The sequence below is a fragment of the Empidonax traillii genome, unplaced genomic scaffold, assembly GCF_003031625.1.
Source record: "Empidonax traillii isolate 1590-97213 ecotype Southwest subspecies unplaced genomic scaffold, ASM303162v1 scaffold601:size890739, whole genome shotgun sequence".
Taxonomy (NCBI): domain Eukaryota; kingdom Metazoa; phylum Chordata; class Aves; order Passeriformes; family Tyrannidae; genus Empidonax; species Empidonax traillii.
The window spans coordinates 302,793-325,283 of NW_020955794.1; the positions used below are offsets into that span (position 1 = coordinate 302,793).

The window sequence follows — 22,491 nt, forward strand, 5'->3', positions numbered from 1 at the left end:
CAGGTTTTACAAGAGTCAAACAGTCTAGCTCATAGGGGAGGAATAAAGGAACTAGAAGAAATTGAGCTTTCTGTTGATCAATGCATCAGACACGAAAACATTACCTAGAAAAAGTAAACAAACCACCTCGGGGATAGCTTCAGGCACAGCAAGATCTTTTATTTTCCCTGAAACACAGTCCTTCCAGCACAGGGCCATCAGGGTTGGTAGAACTTTAAGGAGAGTTTTTAAATCTCTTCCTACAGAAACAGCTGGTCATGGTAGTGCATTAACTGATTCAAAAGAAGAAGAGATGTGCCCTCAGATGTGTTTGAAAAGAAGCTGAAGCTCACGAGCCGGGCATATTCTTAAGAAGGGGCACTGAGAGGAGGAGAGCAGAGCCTGAACTGGACAAGATGTTCTGTATTCTGGGGACAATGACAGTGTCGAGGGATGTCTCATAGTAAATGCTTTCTCTCCATTAATGCTGTACACTGTAATAACCTGACCATTGCTATTACCAAAGCTGCAATGTCCCTGCCTGCAGCTAGCAAGTAATGAACTAAGCAGGTGAATATTCTGTTGCGTAAGGAGAGCTATTAGCAATCCTTTCCCAACCACCCTGAAAACAAGAGATGCCTTCCAGGTATGACCTATCCATGTGACAGGGTACATCCCACACAGTCCCTATTCCTTCAGTCTGGAAATTCCAGTGGCACCTCCAGCACTCAGAAGAGGAACAGAAAGTGGATCACCTCCTATATGGTGGTTCTGTACAAGGCTGGGCGGCAGATGTCGGACTGCAGAGCACAGGACAAAAGTTCTGCAGAAGAGGTTTGAAGAGAAACAGTAAGAAGGACACAAGTCTGTTCCCAGTCCTGCTACTGATGCTCCAAAACAAATTGTGACATTGCCACAGCGCTCACAGCCTTGGTTGTGACAACAGGTGTGCCAAGCCCTGTGACAAATCTCAGTTTAGCTGCTTTCCTTCTGCCACAGCTTTTCCTGTTTGTTAAGTTCCCCAACTGTTTTAATTGTTCCTTTCAACCTCTGCATCACTTTTTTGTTCTTCCTCAAATTATTATTTTGTTTTAGCTCAGGATCCCAAAGCATTGGTTATGATTGTTGTTCCTGGCAGGGCAGAAGTGCTCAGGTTTCACTCTGCCTCTCTTTGGCTCGTTTTCACAACTCAGCCTTGCTGCTTCACAACCCTTACCATGAGACTGCTTCTGACCTGCAAATATTGCCTCGCTACAGCTGTGGGAAGTTTGGGAACCAAGATAGCTGAAATTGAGCAAAATGCAGACATCTTTAAGAGGAAGAGCACAGTGCTAGTCTTGAGCCCATTTTAACTCCATCTGAAGGCTTGTTCATGGTCCTCATTACTACCCTATTTAAATATGTCCTACAATACCTTAAGCACTTTTTCACAACAAAGGGAAGTGTTATTACACTCACCTTTACAAGTGCAGGGACCAGAACATATGCAGATAAGGTGGCTAGCCCATTCAGGTGACAGAAGCTGAGCAAAAGCCTACTTGGGCACCTTAGAAAATAATACTCTCTCCAAGAACTCTACTGGGCTCCACTGTTAGGACTTGACATTTGGTAGCACTCGGGAGCAAAGTGAAACACAGAGCCATTGTCCAAGGCATTCCAGAAATACCGAGCAGAAGGCGGCCCTGAAGAGCTCAAAGCTGAAATGGTTAAGACAGTGAAGCACCAGAGGAAGGATCTGTCTCAATTCTGGTTTACAGTGAGGAACAGAGGGGCAGGAAGAAGCAGCAAGTTGCCTAAATCCCATTTCAGCCCTCTACCATGTTTCTCTGGTGTTAGGCTGCTGCTGTTGCTCTAGAAACAGAAGGATGAACTACAAAAGACAACTAAAATGACATGGACATCTTGCCAGAGCTCTCAGAATGCATCATTTCACTTTGCATCTGAGCATTGATTTCACACGTGCCCCCCGTGGGAACCTCTGATTTCTGATGCTCCTCTTTGTCAAAGCATCGACCGAGATCTCTGCGTTCACAAGGGGTAGCGAGCTGTCAGAGGAGATGGGGAAAGGAAAAAAAAAAAAAAAACAAAACAAACCTGCTTACAAGAAGCACAAAAAATGCTGCTTCTGTTCCTATGGCCAAGAAGGTGACTGGGACAATATTCCCAGCATTTCAGGACACACACGTTCCTTCTAGCAAGCAACCTCCAAGCCCCTTCCTCCACATGCCCTCCCCCACAGTCCTCCTCATGAACAGCAAAGGCTGAGGTTTTCATTAGGAGAAAATTAACCTGAATTTTTTTTTTTAAGCTGGCAACAAAGACATATGACTTTTCCTGGCATTTCGCCTGTTTATACAGGACCTGCCAAACTGGTTGTGGGATTTTTTTTAGGCTGCTTGCTTTTCCACAAAGTCCTTTGAAAGGCAGAATAACAGAAAGCAACTACAGAAAAAGTTTAGTTACACAGGTCCAAAGATCAAACCCTGGTAATACAGTTGGAAAATCGAAAATCAAACCCAATCTTCCTAAATTTATTTTGACTATCCCAAGACCATAATTGTTTGCATTTATTATGTGTTGAAGTTGAACAGTTGTTTCGAGCAGTGAAAGGCAGTTCCATTCAAAATCGATATGAATGCCTTAACTCTAACACCAGATAGTTCAGAATCCTACAAAATCATGTTGCTTTATTGTCCTGCAATACACTAGGCAGAAAATAATCCATCAGTCACAACAGCCTGGCTGTAACTCCACTGCCAGAGGCCTGAAGACCAGCAGTGGTAACAAGTGTTGCAGTAAACATTTCCCTCAATACATGCAATCTTGCTAGTATCAAAATATTATACCAAAACCAGCCCTTTCAATTGTTACGTAGGTTTAAATGTTGAGGGTTGTTGTTTTGGGTTGCTTTTTCTTTTTTTTTTTTTTTCCAGAATAACATCTAGAGCACAACAGCACACCGTGCTGCTACACTTTCCAAGTGCAACACTTGGTCTTCAATTCAGAAGAAAATTCTGGTTTAATATTAATTTTCCCGTCCATGTGCAAAATAAAATGCAAGTTTAGCCTTCTGTTAAGAGCGCTCTTGTCTTGATCCAGTATAAAAAATCCTCGAACGAAAATGCTACGGGCGTGAGAAAAAAAAAAAAAAAATTAAAAAATAAAAAGTGAAAATCAATTGAGTGCACCCAACCAGTCACCCACACAGCCCGGGGTGCCCCACTGTTTACTCAGGTGTCTCTGTCTTCTCCAGTGGCACAGAAAGCACAGCCTTCCCCTCCAACACTGGTGTATTGCTCACCCTCGAGGCCACCAGGCACACACTCTGCCACTCAGCTGGCCCTGCTTTAACTGACAGGGCAAATACTCATTTTCACTGGGCTGTACAATAAAGGATGAGATAAAACCTTGAGTAAATACACGGGCAAAGTTCGAGCGCACAGCTGCTCCTCGCGGGCTGCTCCGAGCTGACACACCTGCCCCTCTGGCAGCTGGTTCAGCTCCCCAAGGTTTGGGCTCTGGCAGGGCTGGGATCATCCTGTCAGCCAGAAAAGATCCCAGAGCCATTTACAGACAGTTTGTGAGGGACTGACAATCTCGCTGCAGAACAAGTGAAGGGGCACCACCGCTTACACACCTGCGAGCAAAAAGAAATAAATCATTCACCAGATTCCAGTTGCGCCAGGAAGAAGCTGTTTGAGAGCCCTTCGAGTCAACCTAAACGAGAATGAGCCCTCCTGACCCTGCAGGCCCCACACAAACACCCCCCCTGACGGTCGTGAGCTGCCCGAGCTTGTCCAGGTCCCTCGGCAGCCACCGTGGAGGGATTCATGGAGGCACCAGGAATATCAACGTTCATCACCACACAGCGTGTGGGAAGGGATCCCTCAGAACAGACTGGATACATAACTTTGTCAACTCCCATCAAAAAAAAAAAAAAAGTATTTCTTTCTTCTTTTACACCAAAAGCTTCTCCTCTTCCTATCTCCATCCAGACTGGAATCGTAATAAATGATCCAAGGCCCCAGAGTGGAAATACTAAAGCTACTAATACATTTAAAAGCTGAGTAAGCCTGGTTTAGTCAGAAACACAAAAGTTTTTTATTGGCCTGGTTGATGTAGATGAAAGAGTGGACAGGTTCTCAAGAAAAGCTCTGCTGTCTTTCAACACCTTCACCCATGTATGCACACACACCTATGCTACACATGCATATTATTACATATCTCCATTGCAAATTCAATCTTAACATCAAGATTTCTAGTATTAAACAGGAACCTGTGCAATAGGTGGCTGGTCACATGGTGATACCTGGCAGCGTGATAATACCCCTTGCCATAGCTAAACCTGGAATTACAGAACAGATTTAAAAAAAAAATTAAAAAAAAATGCATTAACCCTGTTGGGAGATGCACATACCATCCTTGGCACATCAGAATTTACTATCAGATGTACACAGAGCTCTTGGTTTGGGAGAGAGAATGAGGAATCCTGTTACCAAGAAACGGGTGAGAATTCAGGGGCACAAATTCTCGGATGCGTGGAAGAAAAATGGGAAACGGGGAGAGCCACACATACAACAGAGAACGTGAAGAAGAATCAGATCTTGCTGATGAGGATGGAAAGGAAACATAGGATACCCATGAGAGCAAGTGAGAGCAAACACCACAAGCCTCTGGTTTTTAGAGGCAGCGCTGCTCTTATCTTCAAGGTTTAATGTAAGAGTTGTGGAAGTCAGAAGAAACATCAACATCTCTTTTGTTAAATGTCCTGGGTTTCCTTCCCACCCTCTATGGAAACACAAATTCTAAGGGCATTAGATAGGTAGATTTCAGACAAAACTGCAAATCCAAATACCTCAACAAGTCCTAGAGAACAGCCCTAGAGATCAGAAAGCTAGAGGGATTTTTCAGTAGTCAGAATACCTACAGCTATTAATACAACAAAGAAGGCAGTTCTTTTGTTTGCTTGTTTTTGTTTGGGGTTTTTGTTTGTTTGGTTGTTTGTTGTTGTTGTTGTTGTTTTCTAAAAGAAAACCATTTTATTCCACCCTCACACCCTAGCAAAATTAGTCCTTGTGATTAAACTCAAACTGGAAGATTTCTTTTGGTCAACAACACCAGCTGCATCTGAAACATTACTCAGGTAAAGCCACCTCCATTCTTTACAGAGACACAACACTAATCTTGTAATACAACTCATGGCTATGCAATGGCTCATCTACAAGTTCTTTTGCCCTGTATTAATTCAAACTAATTTATCTCGGTATGGGTGAGAACAGACACTGCACCCAACACACAGCATGCCACGAGTCTCAAAAGTGTATCAGCCCAGGAAAACCCGCCCAAAGTGATCACCCTGAAGCCAGTGTTGGCCAGTAAATTTTACACCGGGGTTAGTTAATGGGTGTCAGTTGTAATATCTTCCTTTCAATTTACACTGGACCATAAATTCCCATCCAGTCAAAGGTCAAGGTTTAATAAACACTTGCAGGGATTTAACTCCTGTTCCTCACCACTCTGCCATCAGGAGTTACGATTCCAGAGCAGAGCAGGCAAAAGGCAATGCATGAGTGATCTTTATCTGCTCCAGAGCAAAGTCCAGGAGTTTACCTGAAGCCACTGGGGGCTCAACCCCTAGAAAAACTGATTCTCGAGTTAAAACAGAGGCATTTGATGAGCTACACGCAGGGACTGCATCAGCAGCTGCAGATTTAATGGAACTACAATGGCTTGCACTCTGATATTTTCGTCACAAGGAGTTTCAACCACTCAAACTCAAGAAGAAAGCAACACTCCAGTGGAGATAAGGATGTGCATACAAACAGAAGAGGGGGGAGTGGGGAGACTGGAATTATCAGGTTTACTGCTAGAGCAGCAAGGACAAACCTTCAGTGGTCAATCTATCAAGATGGGGTTTTTTCTCTACTAAAGGATGCTATTTAAGGCAAGCAATCTACAGCACTATTCAAAACAACAAAAACAAGGGAAAACCCACACCACACTCCTCAACTCCAACAAATCCAGCACAAGTGATACAATCTGTGTTTTCACATGTTATTACATTACATTTATTACATTTAACATATCTATGTTCCCCATAAGCAAAAATTACTCACAAACTTCTGCCAGACAATTTGTACAGCGATGAGGGGAATCTCAGGCACAAGTGCTTTGTTCTCTGACAAAGATTTATAATATAAATAATATAATATAATATAATATAACTCCTTATTCAAAGACCTTTGAAGCTGGGGGGGAAGGGAGGAAATTTTCCAGGAAAAAATAAACAAACAAACCAGAAGTTATTTCTTCAGTTAAAGTTTCCTTGCACTGACACAGTTATCTCCTTCACCATCGTAAAATCCTGAAGTCCACCTGAACCCTGACCTCATTTTCTTCAAGTTTCATGCAGAAAAGAGGCTTTCAGAGAGCTGGGGCTCTCCTTAATAATCCTTCCCACAGGGCTGGCTGTTCACACCTCACAGCTTGCAGCTGCTGAAGCAGGTGCCTACTGTCACCCATGGGAAGTTAAGATTCCAGGTGGGAAATCAGCAGCAGGGGCAGACGGATTCTCAGGAAGCAAAAGATGCTGTTCTCATGATGACATCATTTGTAATGAAAAGTCACAGGAGAAATTTCCTCTCCCGACTGCGTCGAAGCAGAATTTTATCAAGTAAAAAATCCTGACCAAAGTTTCTCCTTGGAGGTTCTAGAGAGGAAATATTACAACGCATTTCCTTTTAAACCAGCGTCAGCTGCTCCTGTCACCCCGCAAACATCTGAGCAGGGACTCCTTCATGAACGTTCAGCATCAGGCAATTTGGGATGCAACTAAACCACTGGACAAGGAAATGGCTCCTGCACCGAAGGAAAAGCCTGTTGTGACATGATAGGTCACAGCTACCCCCTTTAGACAGCCCTGAGAGAGAGAACCAGCCTGGCTCTCACTACAGCCACTCCACCAACGCCCATATTCGCTGCCTAATCCCAGTTCATGTCCTGCACCGTGTCCTTCCAAGCCAAACAGAAAATCAGCAGGAAACAGAGACAGTTCAGGGACTCCACGCTGCTGCCGAGTACAAGCCTGCCCATTCACCACAACAATTAAATTCAGAACAGAAGAGAGGGCCTGACAGAAGGGATGCTTTGCACCACCTTTGCACCACCAGGCTCGCAAAGCCCATTGGCTTCAGCTCTTTTTTGTCCTCCCCTCCACTGCCCTTCTGAACCTGAAACCCAGTCTACAGGCAGATGGGAGCAGCACCTCAGCCATCCAGCACTTAAATCCACTCCAGTGGTACCTGAATTTGCAGCACAATTTAGGCCATGAGGGGAAGGGGTCTCTTTGTCCCCACCTACCCACGGAACAAGAGGACTCTGCTGCAAGCCAAAGCCTGTACTAGAAACACTGAACAAGCCCTTTTCTACCAACCATAAAGTCCCACTGTCAAAAATTCCTACCATCTGCTTTTCATTTTTCCCTATAATGGAAAAACGCTATTTTTAAACCAGAATTTGTCTGCAGTCTTAACTTCTTTTCTTTCTAATAAACATTTTTACCTCAATATGTAGATGTCACTCAGAAAACAGGCTTTAGATACAGGGAAAAGCTGGCTCAGGACAGCACAACCAAGAACAGTGAGAGGTAAACCTCCCCGACACTGGTATCTCAACTTCCCAATTTCACTATTCAAAAAAAAATGACACATTCTTACTAAAAATGAATAAACTTGATATCCAGAATCCATTCAGGGGAAAGAAAAACCCCAAACTGATCATTTTGATTGAACTGGATTAGGAAGCAACTACAGAGGCAAAGCTGAGAAAATAAGAGCCTTTCATAGGCAGTGGGATGGAGGTGGAAGGGACAAATAATGTCACAATAATGTGCACCTTAAGGCAGCACCTCTTCAGTTTGGATTAATTTACGGGCAGAACATCATGTCTGACCAGGTTTTCAACCAGATTTCTCTAAATCCTTACCAGTATACTGGTAAGCTTCTGTATCTACTTTAACTGATGGAAGTATTCACGACAGACATTAACAGCAGAGATCTTAAGAGAGGAAGTAATACAGAGAAGTGGCTGATTTTCTGTTTGTAGGTAACAAAAGAAGTCCTTCCATTTTCGGAAAAAAAGTGTTTCTTCTGAAATTGGATATAGAAGAGCTTTTTTTTTTTTTTTCCATTACAAAGGAAAAAATCTATTAAAAAACTTTTCTTTGAGGTTTTTCATGGGAAGTGACACTTACAACCAGTTCTACTTCTATGTAACAAACACACTACAGAGATGTAACAGCACATGCAACATATCTGGTTATTTAAAACAAAAAAGGCAGGGAAACACTAACAGCTCATTGTGCAAACTCCGTATTTGTAGGTGAATTTATGTATTTTTAAAAAAGGACTGAATAAGTCTCACCTTAAGCACGTTTAAGGAGGTTTTGTTAGCTGAACTTCTGCTTTATTTATGAACTACATGCTTTAAAGTCAGCACATCATCGTGTGGGTGAATGTCTAAAAACTGTCTTATGAAACGTCTGGAATTAATATTGTGTATTTGTAGTGGATTAGCCAGTACTCAGGTTAATTGAAAGGTTAGGGTGTTAAAGGAATAGCTAATAGACGAGAGTAATATATGGTAGCTTTGAAATGAGCTTAAAATGCTTCAGCCTACAGGTCTCGTCAGATCCACGCTCAGAATAGAAACTGTAAAATCCATTCACGGGATCTACACACACATTACAAAAAGAGTTCATTTGCTGAGTGTTTTGATTCACCTGGAGTGGTGCAAAAAGGCAACGACACTCAACAGCCTCTCCTCCCCGTGACTTAACAGCACCTCCACATCACACAGGGCTCCCCCTGAGCTGTGAGAGTGGGCAGGTTTGCTCAGGGATCCCAAAGATAACCCGCTTCCAGGGCTTTGAACTCCCTGGGTCATGGCCCACATTTCCCATGCACTCATTCCTAAAGAAAGGGCACCACTTGAGCTCTCTCCCTTGCGTGGGATCCCCATCCTGTCAGCAGATCTGCGTGGGGGGGACCTGCAGCCACGGGCACAGAGGGGCATCTACACAGAGCTGAATTGAGGCTCAAGAGTTGAGCTGCTGCAGATGAAGCCCAGTTTTTATTCTGGAGTAGCTCCCTATACAGAGACAATTCTGGAATCACAGTATTTTTTCTTCCAGCATAATTACGTTGCCAGTAACGTGGGCAATTTATTCCACGCTTCATACGATGTTTTGTACTCCCTGAGGGATTTATTTTGTTAAATATAAGCATCAGTGATTTAGTTTTTCTCTTTTTTTTCTTTTTTTTTTAAGGATAGAAATCTTTCCATCTAAAAATCCTAACCAGATGTGAATTTCAGACTTCCAAATTTGGGAATGTTCAGATCAAGAGCTGTTGTTCGAGTCTTTTAGCCATAATAATCACTGCAAACATATAAGTTTTCAATTATTTCACCCTCAAACCATTAAGATGCTCAACCTTTATTTGGTCAAAACTAAGTCCAGGTCTGGAAAATCCCAGGAGACATTTACAGGACCCAGGCTTAAACCACAGAGCCTTAGATTACACGAGTTTTGCACAAGTCTGGTAATTTGGTAATTAAAGTTTAGCAAAATTTTTGATGTAGATCTCGTGTATGGCAATTACTTGAGTGAGCTAAGGCTAAGTTTCAAAATTATCACCCCTTCTGAGCCATCAGTTCTGTCTGCCCTGAGCATCTCCCAAAACAAAAGAGAAAAATGAGAAAATATTCCTTGTACTGCAGCTCTGGCTTTCTGCTACTTAATAAATTTAATTCAACCTTTTATTAAATCGTTTAACCATTCAATAAATCGTAATGTAGACATTATTTAAATAAATCTTAACCCTTCTGGCTATGGAATTAGGATGTTAACCCAATGCTTATCAATTTAGTAGTACCTTTATGGCAGTGACCAATTTCTGTTCTTCCACGTACCAGTCTTCCCTTTCACCAATCTTTAGACATCAATTCACCCCCTTCAATGTATTGCACATAACATTAGGATATATATAATCTATATTGCACTTAGTGCAGCATATAACAATAACATAATACATCTGGACTAAAATTTATGAGCTGGAAGTTATGGCAGTCACAATTAGGAATGGAAACTCCCACTAGTTCTAATCAGAGTGGATTAAGCCCTGATGCTAAGATTGCAACACTCACAAAAATCCTGGATCTATAGAGGGAAAGAAACAAAATTATATAAAATCCTGAGACATTATGGTGAAATTTGTTCTCTCAAACAATCTCACTGAGCAAATCCAACCCAGGTAAAAGTTCTGAATCATATCCTTCCAAAATCAGTGGCCAAGACCCTAAGATGACCAACAGGCCCAGAGGGATACAGTGAACTGAGGTTGGTCTTCATCCTGCAGTAGGAAAGGGTTTGCTTGGTGCCCCTGTGCTGTCTCTTTGGGACTGTTCTGAGCTCATCTGAAAGTTCAGGAGTGTCTTTTCAAGGCAATGGCATCTAATTCCTCACAGTTCAGATGTCTCTTTGCTCCACCTTCTGTATCCCTGATGATAAGGCAGGTTCTACAGGTCAGATGTTGACATCCTTTACGCCAGCTGTGTCCTGGCTGACAGCTTGGGTGATTCCAGTGGGTTGGCACGAGTGGGAACAGCCCTGCAGTTTGTGTTCAGTAAAAAATACTATTTATGATGCTCTAAAAGAAGGAAATGGTAAGGAAGCCATTGCCATGCTTATCATTAAGCATATGCTTAAATGTCTTATTGAACAAAAGCCCGAAGCACCAGGCTAAAACCAGTTTGCCATTCCCATCTTAGGGCTGTAGGTGCTACATAAGCACCCCTTTTCACCCCTGCTCCTCTCCTCTGCCTCAGGTTTCCCATTAGAAAAACAAAGGAAATTACACTGATTTGCTTTTTAAGGCCTTTGGAAACAGCAGCTGAAAGGTGAACCAAAAAGCTTCCTCACTCCACCAAGGACCCAAGGATGTGTCTCTCAAGTAAGGAGTTTAATCAGTCTCAGGAAGGACATTCTAAAAGCTGGAGGAAGGACCCAAGCATCACTGGACCAGTAACAACCATCCACTTTACAGATCTGCACCAGGAGAATGCAGATCCATCACACCCATAAAACTGCACTCGTGCTGGAAGAATTTGTTCAGCTGGTGGACAGCAGTGATTTTTACAAGAGTGACACTGTGCTGCACAGCAACACTTGGACTGCACTGTCAACACACTGCCTGCTATTCTCGGCCACGCAAAGCACTGATACAGCTTCAAAAAGATTTCCCTTCCTTTCTCTGGCCTGTACTCCCACACTTTCAGGAAGCTGTTTGAGCCTCCCAGCCTCTCATTTTCTAATCTGCTATTCCTATATGGACACACACACACACACACACAGAGACCTCAGCAACTCTGCTTCAAACCACAGGGGGCAAAAAATGCACAGCCACCTCAGGACCATGGGAGTGGGCAGGAGTGCCCATGAACAGCCAGCAGCACTACCAGAGGTGCAAGTGGGGAGTGAGACCCAGTTTCAAGAAATGCAGAGCAAGGTGCATTTTTTTTTTTTCTCATTGCAAAGTGACTACAAGAAGAGTTGAAGATAATAATGATTATTATTATTTACAGGGCTGAAAACATCCTCCCACACACATACACACACCTCTCTTTGTCTGCTGCGTTGCTCGAGCTGATCTAATTCAAGGATGGATCTAACAAAAACAACTCTCAGAAACTAAAGCAAAGCCCAGCAGGGGAAGCTCCAAAATCCTCTGGGCATCTGCGCAGATAACCTAAGAGGGATATACAAACAGCTGCTGCAGCTTGGAAAGGGCCTGTTCTCAAATAAGGCAGCAAACACAGATTGTTTCAGCCTACAAAAGGAAAATGAAGGCAGTAATGCCTGGGAGCTGAGTGTCAGGTCAGAGCTGCTGCCCCTTAACAGAGCTGACAGCCCACACCACCAGTGACACGGGACCAACAGCAGGAGAAGCAGGGAGGGCGATGCACAGGCATTCAGCAGGGCTGGTGTAGAAGCTACACTTCTAAACCAAGGATTTCTAGTCTTACCTAATTTGTTGCCACCCCCCCAAAAAAAATATCAAACTTTAAAAATTAATATTGCACTTTCGTATCTGATAATTACAGTGTCCCAAGAATTAATGGCTGTTCACCAAGAAGTGAATAGAAGTTTCTTCCTTTTTTAAATTAAACTCAACAAAACCATTCACCATCAAAGAAAGGATGTCACCACGACACTGAGTTATGAAAGTGCACATCCAGACTCGGCATGTGGCACACGGACACACTTTCCTTCACTTTGGTATGGAATGATACAATTAACTTCCTTGTGTTCAACACTGGGAAAACAGAATTCCTCCAGCTATCAGCATCTTTTGGGAAAAAGGCCAGGCAACCACATGTACCACATGAGAGCAAGCTGTTACGGTACCTGCCTGCTGCAGGACACCATTCCAGATACGGGTCTTGGTAAAGGACACACAAGCATTTGCAGGGTGAGTTTTTTGGGGTTTTTAGCCAGCTCACTTTCTAGTGCTAACTGCCCACAAACTGCACTAGCACAGGATATCGGAGAAATAGCTCAACTTGCACTGAAGGTAAACATTTAGTGCACTCACTGTCCCACAACAAGGTCCTGTCTGCCAGCTCGCTCATTTCTTAACGGCTGTGTGGAGAAAACCCAAGTCCAGGCATTCAAGAAACAACCCCTTCCTCATCAATTTTCTCAGCTGTTAGGAATTTGAAAAGAAGAGTCAGGGACTAAAAGGCAAAAAGGTTGAACTATCCAATCAAAACAGTCACTCCAACACAGGCTTCAGGCACGTCGATGGAATAAATTCATGGAATTGCCCCTGGATTGTACAATACCTGTTCATCAGCCACCCAGTGGCTCATGTGGGTACACATTTGTTCCATCTAAGGAAACCCATCCTTGTCTTGCAAGGAACTGTGTTCACTTGTCTCTTATCAGACATCAGAAGAGGTGTGGCTGACACAGCAAGAAGCATTTGAATGATCTAAAAATCTCACTGTTTTTTTCCGTCCTCCCTCGGCCAAATCTTGGGAGAAAACCTCGAGAAATAAAACAGGTCAGGGAACTTTATGTCAATAAACAGCATCACAGCCCAAGAGGAGAGTCAAGGATTTTCCCAAACAAAATTCACTGAGAAGTCCTTCATAACCTGAAGAACATTCTTCTTATGAATTTCAGATGGTCAGGTTTCCCCTGCTGAGGAAATATCACAACAAGATCAAGAACAGAGCAAAAGGTCTGATTCACAGGAGAGGTTTCCTCAACTGTTATTTTTCCACTTGTCAGAGGCATCTGTACAAAGTCAAGCACCAAAGTATTTCAGTCCTAAAAGAAAGTGCAAAAGCACAGTAGTTCTGGTCAGCTCAAAGGTCTGTCTAAGCTGGTACCACATTTCCAGCAACACCCAACAGGATCAGAGGAATCAACTCTCCCTTGCCCACAACCCCAGAAATCCACAGGTTAGGGGCTTTCTGAGCTTTTTTTTTTGACCACAGCTGTTATCTTTGCAATATCTCTCCATACAATGAGAAATAACCCTTTGCAGTTCAGCTTCTCCCTGCTTCTGCCTCTCTAAAAGCCACGTTTCAGACCTTCTAAAGCAAATCTTTATGATTTTCACAGCAGCCTGCAATGGGCCCAGCTGCTTGCCGTTCCTGCCACAGCCAACTCCTTGCCATCACTTCCTAATTCCTTCCCTTTCAACCCCACCCTATTTTCCTGGCTCCTGTTTTCCTTCCTACGATCCCTCCAGTCCACAGATGGGCTGAGAGCAGCACACCTCAGGAACCTGGGAGGAAATCGAGACAGAAGCTTCAACCCTGAAGTGCAGGGCTGTTCACCTGGTATTATCACCAGCAGCAACGTGTCTACAAAAACCTGCAGGTGACCAGTGTGTTGAAACATTCAAGACTGTGAGAAGTTTCTCAGAAAATCCACAGGGAAAAATTCTGAATAAAAAAAGTCTATTTTTCAAGTATATGTAGTAATTTTATTTCCAGAAGTATAGATACCAACCAAGTCATTCTTTTTTTTTTTTTTTTTTTTTTTTGGAGCAAGTAATTTGAACCAAAATATTCTGCAGACCAGTCAAAAGTGGCTCTTTTTCTCAGACATACAGAAAGCAATCCAAAAATAGAACTTCAGCCATCCCCAAAAGCTATAATTCTAACCAATTCTACTAATTAATTCCCTTAATTTTTGGAGGGTTTCTTTTAAAAACTGAAATTTTAAAGTTGTTTTTTTTCCTCCTTGAAAACAAACTAAGGAATGTGAAACTAAAGTGTACTGAGATCCAGCTATAACTACATCAGCAGAAAATAATTTTGCAGGTAAATCCCAAGCACAACACTTAGTGCCAAAGCATTAAAGAAAGTTCTACCACTCAAACAAGCGAGGCTCGCTATTGCACACCCAGACTCCAAGCCCCTTTCTAGTAACAGATACAGATAGAATATTTTCTTCTTTCAGTTTAGTCAATTAGTTCATTACAATCACTGGTTTACCCAAAGTTGGAAAATGCTTCAGTCACAGAAACGGAAAGCTTGTTTTCTTCCTGCAGTCAACCAAAATGAGGGGGGAGGGAGCAAAGAATAGTAGATGAACAGGACAGAAAACAATCAGTGTGATAAAAAAAGGATAGTATTTCATGTGCTTAATAAAAAGCTTGTTATTTATTACATAATATTACCCCAAAATGTACCAGATATTTCCATTTCATGTACAAAAATAAAACCTTTTTTATTAGAGCTACTTTTAATGCTCAGGGTTTTGATGTAGGAGACTGCACTTGTAATTACATTTCACTGCAAAGCCAAGTGTAGTCTATCATAAACAGCACGTAAAATTAAAAAAAAAAAAAAAAATCAATCATCCAGCAAAGAAAGTAATTTGTTATTTTCCAAAATAAAAACCTAACCAACCTCTTGCTAGCAATCTCTAGTTCTAGCAATCCTGAGTTCACAAGTCTCTGAGTCACACACAAACTCTTCCTCAGGTCTCTTCCCATTAACAATTAACCAGTCTGCTTGAAATCAAGACTGCTGGCACTGAGACTTAGGAAACAATTCAGAGGAGACGAGCACTTCAGACCATCCTTCCAGGGTGCAAAATTTTACACTGAAGCCTCTGAACGCCTGGACTTCATCAGAGCCTGCAACCTGATTCCCAAACAAAAAGGAGTCTCTGTTTCAGGAAAGGCTTCCCAAACAGAAAAAAACAATCTTTCCCCGGGGAAAGGTTTTCCCCCCCATACAGGTTGTTAATCTTAATATCTTCCTCATATTCCTCTACCCTCTTTTTTAAATCCATTTGCACTTTTAGCCTTCACACCATCCTGCAGCATTGAGTTCCAGAACTCAACACAGATGGAATAAGTACCTGTTTTAATCTTCCAGGCCAATGATTTCATTGCCTGCTCTAGTTTTTGTACTATCAGAAATTGCTCTCCACACTCTACTGTTGTGCAATTTGGCAGATTTCTACTATAACTCCCTCAGCAGTCTCCAAGCCAAAAAGGTACTTTGCAATGTAGCTTTTTTTTTCCTGTGGAAGTTTCCCCAGGCAACTTCACCACTCACTCCTGTGTCTTTCCCAGTGCCACTGCAAACCTGCCTAATAGTCAGGAGAGCAGACCGTAATCAGGACTGATACACAGCACAGATTCAAATTTCAATACACAGATCATTTCTATTTTACTACCTGCTGCTTTCCCACCAGGGTTTTATTTGCCTATTTCACTCCAGATTGAAAACTGAATTCAGTAGTCTCTTGTACTCAGTAATCACACCATTTCCTAAAATATGAACCCAGATGCCAGACAAGTTCTGCGAGGTCAATCAGCAAACAGTACTGAACAGCTCAAAGAGACCTCACTGCATCTGTTAAGCAGAAAAGCCTTAAAGAGCACCCCACTCAAAACTACCAAGAGAAAAAAAAACCCCAAACCCTGCAATTTCTACCTACTTCACCAAGCCTGCAGCTACTGCCTGTCAACACGGTTCAGCTGGCTGGACTAATTGGCACTGCATACACTATCAGTCCACTCTTCTTATTTTGAGGATGCAATTTGTCCCTGTTGGGAGGTCATAAAAGCCAGCACATGGTCAGTTGTGGATGGCTCTGATGACTCAGCTGGTGTGAGGTCATTTGCTAGGACACTGTCACCAGTGTATCTGAGCTCAGTGTGGACTGTGCAGTGTCTGAGACATATCTCAACCTTCTCCTGGAAGCTGCTCCCACAGTCTCCCCATTTACTCAAGCCATAAGACGGTGACACAACCACTCAGTGTGCCAACTGAGAAGCACCTTTTATACCCATCAGCACTCCTGTTCCTGCAGCTCGGTGCCCCTTCCTGGCACTCTCAGCAGCATCCTCATCCCTCTGTAAAAAAAAAAAAAAACAGTTCAGCCCCTCATTTCCTCATCCCCAAGGAGATGGTAGGTCTGTCACTGAATTGGGCATCCATCATGTCTCCAGTCCTAATCCACTACAACTAAAAAGGATTAGTGGTTATGGTGGGAATCACAAGAGAGACCTCAAAGGAGCTCCTAGAAAGTGGGAAGGAGCTCCCCAGTATGGCTGTAATGCTGGGTGCGCTTCATTTCACCTCCAAGAACATCAGCAGAGCTTCACAGTGCTCCACCAATGACGGGAAGAACTTTTATGTGAATTCCTTTATAAGATAAAAAGGAGGGAGATAAAAGGAAAATTCAGTTGGCAGATACAGAATGTCTTGTTGTAGCCCTACTAATTGGATAAATCTATCTCTGAATTCTATCTCTAGTACTACTGTCTCTGGCACTTTTATTAGACACTTCATTTACCTGGTGGAACTCCACGCTCCTAGATTTTCACAGAATCTTATACCCATGTAAGAAACATTCCTAGTTTCTGTGAATAGATGTTTTGGAGGTTCCGACTCAAGACACCATGAAAAAATCACTTCAGCCATAGTCAGCTGAAATTCAAACCATACAAAGAATTGCAACTTCTCCTGCATTTCGTCAGTTTTAAGGATACTTCTGACTGGATGCCAGTTGGTTTTCTCCAGATTAAGCTCTCAAAACAAATAATTTACAATTTCTTGATCAGACTCTACTTGAGCTGGCCAGAAAAAGCCCAAAACAAAACCTACAACAAAAGCGGACACAAAAAAACCAAGCAAAAAACCCCCAAGAAATCACTCATTGTTCCCACTTACAATCACATTTTAATTTAAAATTAAACATCCAAACTCAGGATTTAATATTAGCCAGTTGTCAACAGTTTAACACGCTTAGTCCAGCTGTCAGATTCAACATGTGGAGCTGTACCAACATCTGGCCCTCACAGTTCCACCCAGTGCTACCCCTGTTCCACGTGCAAACATTCCACAGAACACTGACACACGCACTGCAGTGAGAATCTCTGTCATACCAATTTTTTTTCTCCAGACTGCCTTAACTAGGAAAGTGTTTGCAAACTACAGAAGAACAACATGGAAGCAAAGACGCTGCATGTGGCTTAACAAGGAATAACCTTTGGAAAATCATTCAGATGAAGAATTATTTATAGCTTTCCTTAACTGCTATACCCAGTTCACTTTGGAGCTCAGTAGCATTTACAGAAGATGAGCAATACCATCATCAGTAAAAAGCTTAACTCTGGTCTTGAGACTTGCCAGAAGACAACTCCGCAACATGAGAACCAATATGGTCTAAATTTGGCTTGGGTTGTAGATCTGAAAAATAACTCAAACACTTGCAGGAATCAATTGCCACAACTCCACTGCTAAAGGCACAGAAGTTTTGGTGGCCCGTCTGGTCTCCTTGCTCAGGCTGAACCTGAGCACATACCTGGAACTTGGCTTGGCTTTTCCATGAATGCCTAGAGGAACATCCCACCCATGGGCTGTTCTGGGTGGCACCCTTCCCTCAGGGGGCACAGGGACACCTGGCAACCTAAACATTTGTTCTTGTGACAATGCTAGCTGCTGATCATCATCCACAGTCTTTCCCAGGGGGTCCTCCCTTGTCAGATGCTGAAGTTGTGTTTGATCTAATAGGAAGTGATGCCCTCCTACCACCAGGAAAGAATAACACCTGGAACAGCTGAGTGTGCAGCCACAGTTTGTTTCCATGCTGCATTACAAGTACTAAGCCTTGCTACTGCCCTGCCTAGGTAAGCTCATTATTATTATTTTGTGTTTGGTTCACAGAGACAGCCAAAGTGATCATTTTCAGAAGTCCTGGATTTTGAGTTGCTGGTTCCCCAGGGATGCCCTGCTCAAGGCAGCGAACTACAAATATTCCACAACAAGCACATGCAAAAAAAAAACCCCAAAAACAAATTATCCAATTTTTGGATTGTAGGTCAGAACTACATGACTGGCTAAAAACACAGGTTGCCTTAGGGAGAGCCCTTTGCCATAGCCAGCACTTTATTAGGAAAGCTTTAGTCAGAAGACTTCAGAAGACACATACTCAAGAACCCAGATAACTTTTCTAAAAGGCAGAAACGTCACTTCTGTGTAGCTAGACAAGATTTCATCTCCTGCTTATCATAATTTTTATCAGCAGAGCACCACTCAGCCACCTCCCTCCAAAAGACACTTCGGGATGCATATAACTTATCATTAAAGTATACTCTGTTTCACTGGGGCACTTCAGATTCAAGGTTCTGGTTTAATGGGTTGCTTCTCAGGAAACTGCCCTCACCTGTAGTGACACAACGAATACTAATGACTGGTGTTTAATTGGGGCAGTGCTAGTGAAATTTTGCTTCAGAGGGATTCAATTTGGGTGGTGCCAAGGAGTTAAGTGATTGATCAGGTATTTAGTATGTAATAGAATGTACTTCTAAACATCGGTCTTCTACCTACACCCACTGAGCTTAATGAGTTCTGCCATTGGCAGTACCAGAAGGATCCTCCTCCTAGTAAACAAGTTAATAGTAAACAATACTCGGCACTAACAGACACTCAGCCCTGGATAAGGGTAACAGGATTCTGGCATCTGTGTGATGCTTAACAGTCCCTCAGCATGAGAAGTCTTCAGTGGGAGAGGGCTCCTTGCAAAAACAGCATCAGTGAAGTATTAGGAGACACGACCCCTTAGCTAAAAATTAAGTCAATCAGGGGAAGCCAGCTAAGATTGAAAGCTCAGACGCTTTGCTGACTCTTTGCCCTTCGGCTTTTTTTTTTTTCCCCTCTCCCTTTTTTTAAAACGATTACAAAGTACATCCTCCAATCCAAAATGAGCACCCGTGAGACAAGTCCTCGAGCTACAGGTTTCTGTGCTGACACTCCTGCAGCCACCACACAGAGGCCAACACAAAAGAAAGTGCCTATATCCACAAGTGTGCATCTAGAAAAAAATCTCTCCTGACACCAGCTGTGAAATCTGAAGCGCAGTCAGGCTCTGTGCCTTCACTGCTGCCCACAGAAAGCACTCTCAGCTCAAGCATCAGCCAGGTGGCACACAAGGGAGCCTGGGCTCAGACAAGCCCTGGTCTGGGAGGCCTGATGCAGCTGATCTCCCCCCATATTCCCAGGTTTTAGTTTCGCCACAACTCCACCTTTGCAAAATGTTTACGCTCTCCTGGTGGCTCAGTTCTCCCATCTGTGGGAGGAGAGGTGAGGCCAAAAGGATCACTTGCCAATACTGTAACGAGTGCCAACGCTGTGGTAGTGTTTACAACAATATAATCAGCTAACTACTATGGCTTGGGATCAGAGGAACAGGTTTGCTACCAACATAGATATTCCAACAACTGGGGGGAAAAAAGTGTCTGAATATGACAACCACATCAAATACCCCCTCTCAACCCACCCCCCAGTCAAAGCTTCAGACCCTCTTGGAGTCCACCACAGCCCCAAAGCCTGTCAATTCATGCAGAGAGTACACTGATGCCCTAACTCAGAGAAAGGAGTTGGTAAGAACCTGGGGTATAAGCAAAGCACTGGCCTCAACTCTTTCCTGCAGCTTTCCGTGGTTCATCATCCCAGGTGCTATGGCATCTACTGCATGCACCCCCGTCCCACAGCGGAGGAGGAAGAGGAGAAAAAAAATCCAAGCAAAAGAACAACAAAACAATACATTCGCCAGCACCACTGCTTCCAGTTCACAAGCTCCTCCTGACACCCTTGTAGCACAGTAGTTTGAAAAGCTGAAGTGAAAGTCACCCAGAATGGTTTTGACTAGTGAAGAAATGCTTTCATTTGAAGTTCACGTTTCTGCCTGAAAAGTTGTACTTTCTTTATTTGAAATTATCAAAATAGCCACCAGAGAAGCCAGGAACAGTAGTTTCTGTCCTCTGACAAGATAATTGGAAGGGTCTGCATGTCAACTGCACATAAACAAACTAGACATGAACGAATTACAGTAAGTTCAGATCATTATGCTTAGCATTGGCCACTTTAAAAAAAAAATCAGTTTTCCAATATCTGTCTAAACGTAATAAGAAAACTTGGCATTTATTCATTACAAGACTGAAGCAGAAGTTTGCTTGTATCTCTCCTGCCAGGTAGCTGATTTCTTACAGTATGATTCTATAATGTACCTTACTGCAGCTAGGGAAGAACCAGTTTTACACTTCCTGAAATCAAACGCAGAATTTCTCTCGACTTCAGTGAGAGCAGAAGTAAACCTTGTATTTTCGAAATGACACGCTGAAAACAAGGAAATACAACTAACATGACACCACGTTTTCATGACATTCATTTGTGTTCTTCCAGAGAACACATTCTACCTTTCCACAGGGTTTACTAAGAAGAAAAAAAAAAGAGAACTCGTAGTTATATCTCATTTTATATATCCAGGAATTCAGTGAGTCAATTGCCCACGTTTTGCCTGCATTAGCATTTCACCGTCCTGTAACGCGCATACAATACCCCATTATCCAATTTGTCCGTCTGTGCCATGAAAAGTCAAACGAGACTCTGAGCCACGAGACTTCACGGGATACAGGCCTGACTGCACTGAACTCAGCGAGAGAAAATACACCCAGAAGCTTTCAAATTGTGTTCGTACCATACAGAATGCAAGACTCCCCCGAACGCACACCCGACAAGCGAACAAAAGAGCATCGCGCCGAATAAGTGTTTATTCCAGGCTCTTCCCCTTAGACAGAGTCTGGAAATCATCTCTTCCTTCCAGAGTGGGAGAGACAACCAGGAAAGATCTCTCAGGCAGAATTAGTCAGGAGCAGAAGGCAGACTCCCCGGCTTGCCATAAGGCAAAGTGTCTCCTAAATAAAACACAAAACTGAGGGGTGAGGAAGAGAGGAAAGCACTATTTCCAGTGGGCTACTAGATGGGAAGGGTCTGGACAAAAATGGAAACTCAGTTTTGCTTCCATTGTCTCAGCTTCATGCTGCCTCCACTTTAAACAAGAAACTTCACGGGGATACCCCCTTCTTCAACAGGCCAAGGCTCGGAGAAACACATTCTCCAGCCCCTGGGAGAGAGGGCCGGGCTGCGCACTCCCAGCTCCCCTACCTGCCGGCCAGCAAGTGATGCCAGTAACTGCGGCGCCTAAAAATACATAATACTTATATAGGTATCCAGAAAAAAATTAAAATAAAAAAAAAAAAAAAGAGAGAGAAAGAGAGCCCTACAACCCACTGCTGTTGGGAGGAGCAGCAGCGGCTGCATCTCCCCGGACGGCAGAAAACTTTCTCCGAAGTTGCTGGCGGAAAAGGCGGGTAGGCAGCGCCGGGAGAGGCCGGCTCTGGCTCCGGGGCTCCCTTTCGAGCTCCCCCGCCGTGAAAGAACCACGGGGCCGTGTGCCCCGGGGCCGAGCCGGGCGCTGACAGCCGCCGGGAGCCGCGGCGGGACCGGCGTGGGGAGCGCCCCGCTCCGCGCCCGCGAACGCGGGGGGAAGGGGGCACCGACCCGCCGGCCCCGCACTGAAACCGCGCGGGGGGAAACAGGGGAGACGAGAACAGTTATTGTCATCAAAACAACCCCCGGGCAAGAACACGGCGAAAAATCCACCGCCCCGAGGCGCCGGCGGGAGCGAGCGGCGCTGACAGGGGGCCGGACAGAGGGACGGGGCTCTTACCTTGATGCAACACTGAGCAGGAGTCTCGGACATCTCTCAGGGGGGACTCCGCGGAGCCCGGCGGGGCCAGGCGCACACGGGCAGACGGGAAGTTCTCGGGCTTTCCCCCCCACTTTGCGCGCTCCCCTCCCGGCCCGGCGGCGCGGCGCGGCGCGGCCCGGCCCGGTCCAGCCCCCTCAAGGGGGAGTTCCCGCCGGCAGCGCGGCCGGGGCTGGGGCTGGGGGGGCCGCCCCGCCGCCCCTCAGGGCCGGCTCCGCTCCTCGCTCCGCCGCCGCCGCCCCCCGCGCGCGCCTCTGCCCCGCGCGCTCCTCTCCGCCCGCGCGGCTCCGCGTGAGGCGATGCGCGCGCGCGCGCGCGAGGGAAGGGCGGGGGGGGGGGCGCGCGCAGAAGGTGGGGGGGAGGGCGCG

The 22,491-nt window shown here is 44.3% G+C and overlaps 1 protein-coding gene across 2 annotated transcripts in view; it reads right to left on the reverse strand.

The window, feature by feature from the left end:
* The window catches only part of ETV6 (ETS variant 6), an 87,544-nt gene extending 65,289 nt beyond the window's left edge, over positions 1 to 22,255 (reverse strand). For both annotated transcript variants that reach the window (XM_027898524.1, XM_027898525.1), the window contains exon 1: positions 22,085 to 22,255. In XM_027898524.1, coding sequence (XP_027754325.1) covers positions 22,085 to 22,117 — 33 coding nt within the window. In that variant the 5' untranslated portion in view covers positions 22,118 to 22,255. The remainder of the gene's footprint in view (positions 1 to 22,084) is intronic.
* Positions 22,256 to 22,491: the final 236 nt, after the last annotated feature.